Below are 10,773 nucleotides of genomic sequence, written 5' to 3'. Positions count from 1 at the left end.
CCCCCCCCCCCCCCCTGATTTTAAAAAGAGAGTACCTCTTCTTCATCATTTTTTATTGAAAGATATAACTTTAAAAGGTTGATGTCATAAAAGGATTAAAGTATGTGATGCGTCGAATGGAACAAAATCAAAATAAAGTAAGGTGCGAAAAATAGAAGGAAAACATATAATTAAATTAACACTTAGAGGGTAAACTTGTCCATTTGATGTTTACACGACAGTTACGTACACAAAATAAGAAAGAATTAATCTTTGTACAATATTTCAAACCCAAAAAATGATACGAGGAAATGATTCAACATAATTTCTACAATTTTAATAGAAAAAAATGATCCTATAAAAATTTCTTGTGTATTATTTTTAGATCTCGAGGGGTACATTTAATTTTCACTAGATTTAAATCTTATTAATATTCTCAGAAGTGATGGAGTGAAGACAGCCTTTAAATCTTTAATGGGTTAATAAAGTTTACCTTCAGTGCCTGCCCCAAATGTAGGTGGGACTGACTCTAGAGCCAATAACTCTACTCCATGCCCCTACAACTTGTCAAAGTAATAATGTCCCCGTTTCAATTTAGATGACACATTTCGCTTACCGAGAGTCAAATTATGTAATTTGACCAACATTTTAAAATATATTTTTTATCATATTTACATGAGAAAAATTGCAACTTATAGTACTTTTCATATAGTTTTTGAATATCTAAATTTTATTTTTAAAATATTGAATTTAACTCATCTAATTTAGCTTCAAAGCTTAGTCAAATTGACTGTCGCTAAGGACTTTCTGAGAAGGACTTAAGTAGCTAAGTTTCCAAAAGATGAACACCCCCTGTCCTTTATAGTATAGTCGTAAAGGGCATCTTAGAAAAGTCAGGATGAAGGCATTCGAAAGGCCAACCACTATCTCATAGGCATTCTAGTAGTAAAACCGACGACTACATGGCTATATTCCAAGTCATGAGCGATAGCGAAACCAAGCCGCCGTCAATGTGTCATCTAAATTGAAAACAGAGGAAGTGGTTCGAAACTACAGAACATTAACGTATTTGACGTTTGTTTATTTCCTTAAAGGATTTAACTTATATTCATTAAATACATAAAATTTTTTCACTATGTAGTAATTTGTGATACTAAAGCTAGTTACATGTTTATCCGATAATCAACTCATATGTACCAAGATAATCTGATTGTATAAAATGTTTTTTTATACTATCCGTGCATAGAACTGAAGTCTTTACTTGAATTATTTGACATAGGCATGAGATTGTGGGTGTGGTGACTGAAGTCGGTACAAAAGTTGAGAATTTTAAAGTTGGAGATAAAGTAGGAGTTGGATACATGGTAGGATCATGTCGCAAATGTGCAAGCTGCGACAATGATCTGGAGAATTACTGTCCTGGTCAGATACCGACTGCTAATGGTACTAACGCCGATGGAACAGTGACGTATGGAGGTTATTCCGATATCATGGTTTCTGATGAACATTTTGTAGTTCATTGGCCTGAGAATTTGCCAATGGAAGCTGCTCCTTTACTATGTGCTGGGATCACAACTTATAGTCCTTTGAAATATTTTGGACTTGATAAGCCTGGAATGCACATTGGTGTTGTTGGTCTTGGTGGTCTTGGTCATATGGCTGTGAAATTTGCTAAGGCTTTTGGAGCTAAAGTCACAGTTATTAGTACCTCTATTGGTAAAAAAGATGAAGCTCTTCAACATCTTGGTGCTGATCTTTTTGTACTTAGCAGTCAGCCTCAGCAGATTCAGGTGTGTATAATGCAGTGGTTTTTTATTTGTTGAATGGATATTGTATATGTTATGTTGCTTTAAATTGGAGATGGCAAATGGATAGGCCAAACTTGGGCAGGTCTAAACTGGTTAATTAGTACATTGGGATACCAGGATAAGGGATAATTAATCTCGCGATTAAATTTGAAATGAGTTTATTCCACGTTTGGTTAGGATAAGTTCGCCGTATAACTAATCCGGGGATTAGTTATCCCGAGATTGTAATGTTATTTTTATCCCTATAGGAGGATGGAATAACAATCTCGGGATAACTAATCCCAAGATAATTAATCATGGGATAACTTGTTTCCCAAGACCCCAGAGTAATGACCCAACTTGTCAAAAAAATTTTTTGGGTCAAGATGGTCGAATAACAGGTCATCGTCATACTCAACCCACCCAACATGACCCAATCTTCCCTCTTTTCCGAAAGAAGTTGTAAAGCAAAGGTATTTTTTCTCAAATCATTTGCTTGAGTTCTTCCAAATTTGTTTGTTTAGGTTTGGCTTATGCTTTGACTCAATAGTTTGATGGATCATTTCTGATTTAATCCGTTAGATCAAGTCAACAAATAGGTCATGGTCAAAATTGTTTAAACTTGGACGGATTACTAAAAAATGGGTTGATTTTACCATCTGTAATTTAAATCTTTGTTTTATGTTGGCTATTATAACAGGGTGCATTGAACACAATGGATGGCATTATTGATACAGTTTCAGCAGATCATCCACTTTTACCATTACTTGGTATGTTAAAGCCTAATGGGAAGCTTGTTATGGTTGGTGCATATGCAAAACCACTTCAACTGCCAGTTTTTCCCTTGCTTTTGGGTAAGCACATCGCTTTTTCTTTTCCTTTTTTTCCTTTCTTACAATAACGGTGTATATAATTTAAACTATTAAACTTGATACTGACGTACATAATGTGGAAAACAGGAAGGAAGCTAGTGGCTGGGAGTGCTATAGGAGGAATAAAAGAAACTCAGGAAATGTTAGATTTTGCGTCAAAGCATAATATAACACCAGATGTTGAAGTCGTGCCAATGGACTATGTCAACACTGCTGTCGATCGCCTACTGAAGTTTGATGTGAAGTATCGATTCGTGCTCGATATTGGCAACCATTCGAACTCTGCTTAAGCTCAAACCATTTTTTGGTTCTTGAAAATCACTGTCTATTTTCTCAGCTCGTGTGTTTAAAAGTCTAAGTAATAGCATTGTCTTTGCTTAGCTCTATAGTTGTCCAATCTTAAAAGACTGAGACTTTCTGGTTTGTCTTAGTTTACTTTGTATTTTTCTATTTGGCTATGCTATTTTATCACAACTTCTGGCGTCGTTCCTTTGAACTCAAGGGCGGATTTATGGGACACGTCAAGTCTGTCCGCCAAAGTAGGAATTTTATGTATGTAATATCTGTTCGTACACATGCTCTAACAAAGCTGAATGATGCACTTGCTTGAATACCTAGTTTAGAGGTGGCAAAATGGTTAAAAGAAAATATTTTATCCACCCATATTATCCATTAAAAAATGGGTTGGATAATGAACTTTTTAAAAACGGGTCGAATATGGATAAAAACCATATTATCCACTTAGAAAATGGATAACCAATGGATACCTAATGTGTTAACTAGGGGTGTAAAAGGAAACCGACAAACCGCACCAACCCGAAAATCCGAGTCAAACCAAGAAAAAAATCCGACTATGGTTTGGTTTGATTTGGTTTGGTGTTGGAAAAAAAAAACCCGACCATAATTGGTTTGGTTTGGTTTGGTTTGGTTTTAACTATAGAAAGTCAAACCGAAACCAAACCAACCCGACATTACATATATAGAAATTTTAGATATATTTAATATATAAATATACTTATTGTGATGTAATTTATAAATATTTCTTAAAGATTTTTATAATTTTATCTTTTAAGGTATTATTTCAAGGTTGGACTTAGAACTTTTGAATGCTCCAATAAGTTTATAGCCATTAATATTAGTAAATTAATAATGCTAAATAAACCCCAAACCAAAATCAAATCAATACTAATGCTAACAAATTCAATATTACGAAAGGGAATGTATTGAATATCTATTTTTTGTTTTGCAATAATTTAGATAAAAATGCATAACCTATATTTTTCTTTAGCGTTTAGTCATGTAATTAACATTCTCTTATTAGTCTATTTATTTTAGCATGACTTAGTACTTTTAGATTATGTTTATTTTTATTATGTCTTTTTTATTAGCAATATTTATATTGCATAATTTTATTATCTTTATTGTTGAATATTTTAGGATAATGCCATGACACATCTCATATTTTGTATTATTTTCTTGGAAAATACTTTATATAGTTGTATCTTACTAGGATTAAAGAAATATTTTGAGCATACGTTATATGTCTTGTTCTACGAAGATCTTACCATAAAAAAAACCCAAAACCCCGAGAAAACAGAGATTGAAAAACCCGAGTTTTATTGGTTTGGTTTGGTCTTTAGATTTAATAACCCGACACAATTGGTTTGGTTTGGTAATTGTAAAATCCGAACCAACCCGACCTATGTACACCCCTAGTGTTAACTTTTACATTTGTAAAGCCTTAAATTGGGGGTTCCTCAAGTTTGGGAGACTAGGAATTCTCCCAAAAGTGATCGTATTCAAGAAGCCATGGATAATATGGATATCCATATTATCCGCCGGATAACCCGTTTTTTATCCGTCTTAAATACGGGTCTGGTCGGATAATTTATCTGTTTTTTGAATTACCCATTTTCAACCCGCCCATATCCAACCTGACCCGCCCGTTTGCCACCCCTAAGTCCTAGTTATTTACCTAGAGGAACAGGGAACAATTCTCACTTGATATTGCTTTTTTCTCCATTTCTTTAGTGGCACATAAAAATCCTAAATTCGCCTTTGTTGACCATAAACGAAATATTGAGTTATTGATGGTGCCAGGATGTTCAAGTCATTTTCAAACATTGGTCTGTCCACCATTTTTTTAGTAAGCTACTAAAGTTTATTCTATTAACTTCTTTTTCTTTGGAGAAAATGATAAAGATAATGACGGTAATAACAAAGATCTCAAACGTGTCCAAATTATGTTTAAAGAACTATTACTATCATTTAAGATGGCCAATAGTCCATATTGGCAACCGTTGGAAGGAAGCAAAAGCAAATTATCAAGAATTTATTAGTTCTATAACACATCACCAATGACATCAATTTGCCATACTTGTACACCATTAACAAACAGCCCATCACTTGCACTTTATTTCACTTATTTCCAGAGTTCCACTACCCATAATAATATTATCTGAACCACCCATTTTTCCTTAAACTTTTTCATCTAAAAGAAAAGAGGAAATTCAAGAATTGGAATATGGAGAAATCACTAGAGGAAGTGCGCCCTGTTAAGGCTTTTGGTTGGGCAGCTAAAGACACTTCAGGATTACTTTCCCCCTTTAAATTTTCCAGAAGGTAATTGATCTTATACAAGATATCATTTTTTGTAATAAGGACAAAATCTTGATTTTGATCAAAACTTAAGGTTAAAGGGTCATCTTGAATATTAATGTTTGTGTTATTTTGGTTTCAAATGATGTGTTTGTAGGGCAACTGGTGATAAGGATGTAAAATTGAAGATTCTTTATTGTGGTATCTGTCATACTGATCTTCATCAACTGAAAAATGATTGGGGATTTTCTCAATATCCTATGGTCCCAGGGTATGGTCTCAATTTTAGAATCTTGAAAGTATTATATTTCATAGATATGCAGAACTCTTTTACTAGCTTCAGATATTTACCACATATTGCATATTTATAATATTGCTCTTGACCTATGGTACCACCATAAATTTTAGTTTAGCCAGGAAATAGCCTCTTAATAATTACATTTAAGAAATCATAGCTGTGAGGTGGGCATGAGTGCCCCTGATTTAAAACAGGAGAATTTGTTGCTGAAACTGTATGAAGTAGTTCAGAGAAAGGTCATTTATGCTTACATCCGAGAAATTTGTCCTTTGTCAAAACATTAGGATTTAACTTATAAGCACTAACGGTATAAAGAAATTTTACACCATCAGCATATTTTAACCTCTTCTAGATAGTAACCTGGCTTATCTCTATGTTACTAATCCCACTTTGTATGGACCGTTACTGGTAGTTATCGGTTATGTGACTTGATAGTCTAAAAATTCTTTTAGACAGTAAGTGTATTGAAATATAACTCAAACATTAATAGTTCTTGCCTAAGGTCCAAGTGTTTTTGGCTCAGTTAAGGAACATTCCTTGCAACCTTCAAATTCAATAGCTCTATTTGCTTATAATTAAAATTTGAATTCTAACTCTTATGATGGATGCAGACATGAGATTGTGGGTGAAGTAACTGAGGTTGGTAGCAAGGTGGAGAAATTTGAAGTTGGGGAGAAAGTTGGTGTGGGGTGCCTAGTTGGATCATGTCGGTCTTGTGAAAACTGCACCAATGATCTTGAGAACTATTGTTCCAAGGGAATAGCTACCTACTGTGCAACCTACCTTGATGGAACACCAACGTATGGAGGCTACTCGGACATGATTGTTGTTGATGAACATTTTGTCGTCCATGTCCCAGAAAACATGCCCCTAGCTGCTGCTGCCCCTCTCCTTTGTGCTGGAATTACAACTTACAGCCCGTTGAGATACTTTGGACTAGATAAACCAGGTCTTCATATTGGTGTAGTAGGTCTTGGTGGACTTGGTCATGTTGGTGTCAAGTTTGCCAAGGCTTTAGGGTTAAAGGTAACGGTAATTAGTACATCTCAAAGGAAACAGAAGGAAGCCATTGAACATCTCGGTGCTGATTCGTTTTTAATTAGCACTGATCCGGATCAGCTGCAGGTAGCTACTTCTAAACTCAACTCTTTTTCTCTATTATCTGTTATAGGATAAAACACTAAAGATGAAAAATACTAACTAGAAGAACAATATGCAACAATTAACAATAAAAGAAGGGATGAAGCTTCGGATATGAAAAAACTAGCTGTTTTCAGAGATATATGCTGCTATCCTGATGCAATAGTTAAGTGACATGCTACTCCCAAGATACAACTAACCACTCAGAAATCTTCTATTGTGCACTCAAATAAAAGTTTCAAAACACTTTTAAATCTCTCAGCTGATTTTGTAAGAATTTAGAGTGAGTGGATAAGACACTCTGAAGGAGAGTAAAATGATAAAGAGCCAAATGATAAAGTAAAGGTTACTCAAGGTCATATGGAAAATTAACTGATCGATAACTTGGGATGGTGGGGTAGGTATATATATAGATGAAATATAACCAAGGCACTTTTTCCCCAAATAGATGTGTCCTACAAAAATTGTATACGTCTTTTTCGAATATGTTGTGTCTTTTCAACAATAGGAAATTATATTTTGAATCATTCAGAATAAAAACCAACTTCTATTTCATAGAATAACACTGTGGTACTCAACTGTGGTTCCTGTTTCCATAGGCTGCTATGGGCACAATGGATGGCATTCTCGATACAGTCGCTGCTACTCACCCTATCTTACCATTGGTTGGGCTATTGAAGACTAATGGGAAGCTTATCTTGCTTGGTGCACTTGAAAAACCCCTCGAGCTACCAGTCTTTCCATTGCTTATGGGTGAGTTGATTACTCTCACTGTCTAGATTTTGGTATGACCGTGCAAGGAATGTGTTATTATCTTATATTTAAAATCCTTTAGTTGCTAGTAATGTAAATAAGTTGAGAATTGCATATAATGACAGGGAGGAAGCTCGTCGCTGGAAGTGGGATAGGGGGGATGAAAGAGACACAAGAAATGCTTGATTTTGCTGCAAAACACAATATAACAGCAGATGTTGAAGTCATTCCGATGGATTATGTAAACACTGCAATGGAGCGTCTCGCCAAAGCTGATGTTAAATACCGTTTTGTCATTGATGTTGCTAAGACCCTCAAAGCAGAATGATTAAGAGTTTTACTTCATATAATTCTAGTATTTTATGATACTTTGAGCATGAAACGGCGAGTTTCATTCCTTCTTGTGAAACATTGCTTTAGAGAATATATAATGAATTATGAGTAGCTTCTCAAATATTGGAATGGGAAGTCTTTTATCTTCTATGAAGCCAAATCTTTTTGCTCACGAGTTACTCTCTTTAGAAGATGGAAACTAATTACTCCTATATGATCTAGTAATCAAGCAAATTCCACCAGTGGTGAAAAGTGTTCGGTGATTTCTCTTATCGGAGAACATATTTCTCATCAACAAGTAACATTACAAGTAACCGAAATCCAGAAACTAACCTTGTCATAGAAGTCACACTGAGAAGCACAAAGCGAATGAGTGACATAAGACTGGCACATGCAATGTTTCCATCAGATCTGACATTACATAAGAAGAAACTTTTACAACTCATTCAATTCAAGATATCAGTCCTACATAATCTGAACTACAGGAGCCACAGAAAATAAAATCATGCCAGTATAGTGCAAATAAGCTAACAAACAATGAAACCACCAAATAGTCTCAGCATCATAAAGTAGAATTCCTGAACATCTAACCAATTCATAAGCCTATGGAAACCAGAGTTTGACAAGCTAGATAATCCTTGTAAACATCTTGAATGTGCATCCAATTTAAGCATCTGACAACATACTATATTGTTCACCTAAAGAATAACATATTCAAGATGCTAATATTGTTCCTTAAAGAACCAGGCACTCCATCTTCTTTGCTTCTACTTCCTCTCTCTCTTTTTTGCTTCTGCCTCTGCGCTGCTCAGTTTCTGCTATAAATCCACTATACTACTATTTTTCTCACAGGCTTCTGCACAACTATGTTTATGAACTTCAGCACCTTACTAAGCCTCTACACTCACGTTACTCTATCTATGGACTACCGTCTATACTCATGATCTCATGCTCATCGGTCAGCATATTTTCAGTTACTTCACTATCAAGAATTAATCACTGTCTATTGGTAGCAAAGATTACTTCTTTTTCTTTTCTTCATATCTCAATAATACAATTCAGGATACCCAGAATCTGAAAGGTCCAGTTACAGTTTATAAAATTTAAAAATTGATTGACAAGAAAGGCAGGTACTTCTGTTAAGCATTTTATCAAACGGCTAGTATGCATTACTGTAAAAACAAAATTACCAAATTTCTCTGCTAATTAACTTTAGTTTCCAGTTCCAATTGTTTCAATCTTAACTGAAGCTGTAGGTATTGATTGGGCTTGTTGTTTCAGACATTAACTATAACAAATATGGAAGAATAACTTACGAGTGATGGCGCTACTGGAACTTTGCCTTCTCCGATATTGCATCAGTAGTCTATGTTTTTCATATAGTTACATTTTAAGTTTAAGAAAAAAAACAAAAAATTTAAAGTAATGGTCTTAACATTGTGATGTCATTTCTGTGAATATAAAAGCATGGTATTAAAGGTAACATAAAAGATGTGTTTTTTTTTAAGCACTAAAAAAAATTAGTGCTACCTATAATTAATAAATATTGTGGTTGACCCAAAAAAAAAGAATTTGTGAGTATTGAGTTAGTGATTTTAAAAACAGAAATTTGTCAACCATTTTTTGGTGTCTCAAATAATTCTTAAAATAAACGAAACGTCAATTATGAAGGCCAATAGGTTGTGTCTAAGGTCCATTCAAAAATAAAAACACTTTTTTAACTCCGGTCCGTATTGGCAATTATGAAGGGAGCCTTTGCCTAATTGGTAAAGTTATTGCCACGTGACCAAGAGATCACGAGTTCGAGCCGAGAAAACAGGCTCTTGCAAAATTGCAATGTAATACTGCGCACGATGGACCCTTGTGGTCCGGGGATAGATCCTTGTGGTCCGGCTTCCCCAGACCCGCGCATAGCGAGAAGTTGGTGTACCGGGCTGCCTTTTTTTCCGTATCGGCAACTATGGCAGGAAGCAATTCAAAATTTCAAAGAATTTAGTTCTCTTAACTATTGACAAATACTTATAACAATTGACTAATGCATCAGTCTATACCATACTTATACAGCCATAACTTTACATTTTTCCTTCTCATTGCTATAGTTACACCACCAAATAAGTAATACCTTATAGTTATATTTGTAGCAGAATTGTACAGTTAAATTGAATTATCTTTGAGTTAGTAAAAAATTCAAGAATTCGGATATGGAGAAATCACCAGAGGAAGTGCACCCAGTTATGGCATTTGGTTGGGCTGCTAGAGACACTTCTGGTTTCCTCTACCCCTTCAAATTCTCCAGAAGGTACCTTTATATATATATATATATATATATATATATATATATATATATATATATATATATATATATATATNCTACAAAAATTGTATACGTCTTTTTCGAATATGTTGTGTCTTTTCAACAATAGGAAATTATATTTTGAATCATTCAGAATAAAAACCAACTTCTATTTCATAGAATAACACTGTGGTACTCAACTGTGGTTCCTGTTTCCATAGGCTGCTATGGGCACAATGGATGGCATTCTCGATACAGTCGCTGCTACTCACCCTATCTTACCATTGGTTGGGCTATTGAAGACTAATGGGAAGCTTATCTTGCTTGGTGCACTTGAAAAACCCCTCGAGCTACCAGTCTTTCCATTGCTTATGGGTGAGTTGATTACTCTCACTGTCTAGATTTTGGTATGACCGTGCAAGGAATGTGTTATTATCTTATATTTAAAATCCTTTAGTTGCTAGTAATGTAAATAAGTTGAGAATTGCATATAATGACAGGGAGGAAGCTCGGTTTTTGCTTCTGCAGTCTTTGTGGAGACGAAGGCGGTGGCCTAGTCTCAATTACTGGCTCGGGTCCTTTATCATCTTTCTCATTCCCCTCAACTGGCTTGGGAACTAATTCTCCTTCAGGATGAGCTGTATTCTTCTTTTTCTTTGGAACTTCTTCTAATGCTCTTCCATTTCTCAAGGTAACCGCATTGACTTGAGCTTTAGGATT

General features: G+C 34.9%; 3 protein-coding genes and 1 long non-coding RNA gene across 4 annotated transcripts in view; 3 read left to right on the top strand and 1 right to left on the bottom strand.

The window, feature by feature from the left end:
* LOC109208905 (8-hydroxygeraniol dehydrogenase-like) overlaps positions 1–3,210 on the top strand; it is a 4,939-nt gene extending 1,729 nt beyond the window's left edge. Inside the window, exons 3-5 of the mRNA XM_019372062.1 lie at positions 1,259–1,769; positions 2,467–2,620; positions 2,726–3,210. Coding sequence (XP_019227607.1) covers positions 1,259–1,769; positions 2,467–2,620; positions 2,726–2,928 — 868 coding nt within the window. The 3' untranslated portion in view covers positions 2,929–3,210. The remainder of the gene's footprint in view (positions 1–1,258; positions 1,770–2,466; positions 2,621–2,725) is intronic.
* Positions 3,211–4,979: 1,769 nt separating this feature from the next.
* Positions 4,980–7,914, top strand: LOC109208903 (probable mannitol dehydrogenase). Its single transcript, XM_019372061.1, has 5 exons — positions 4,980–5,260; positions 5,394–5,507; positions 6,146–6,659; positions 7,274–7,427; positions 7,553–7,914. The coding sequence occupies exons 1-5, from the start codon at positions 5,163–5,165 to the stop codon at positions 7,753–7,755; spliced, it is 1,083 nt and encodes a 360-aa protein (XP_019227606.1). The 5' UTR covers positions 4,980–5,162; the 3' UTR covers positions 7,756–7,914.
* LOC109208904 lies at positions 6,615–9,331 on the bottom strand. The gene is made up of 3 exons (XR_002065270.1): positions 9,077–9,331; positions 8,094–8,171; positions 6,615–6,696 (listed from the first exon to the last, which is right to left on the bottom strand). It is a non-coding gene; the product is annotated as an uncharacterized LOC109208904 (long non-coding RNA).
* Positions 9,332–9,961: 630 nt separating this feature from the next.
* LOC109208910 (probable mannitol dehydrogenase) overlaps positions 9,962–10,773 on the top strand; it is a 4,703-nt gene continuing 3,891 nt past the window's right edge. Inside the window, exon 1 of the mRNA XM_019372069.1 lies at positions 9,962–10,059. Within this exon, the coding sequence (XP_019227614.1) occupies positions 9,962–10,059 (98 nt within the window). The remainder of the gene's footprint in view (positions 10,060–10,773) is intronic.

This window comes from Nicotiana attenuata, unplaced genomic scaffold (assembly GCF_001879085.1).
Source record: "Nicotiana attenuata strain UT unplaced genomic scaffold, NIATTr2, whole genome shotgun sequence".
Lineage (NCBI taxonomy): Eukaryota > Viridiplantae > Streptophyta > Magnoliopsida > Solanales > Solanaceae > Nicotiana > Nicotiana attenuata.
This window is presented reverse-complemented; position numbering and strand designations above follow the sequence as displayed.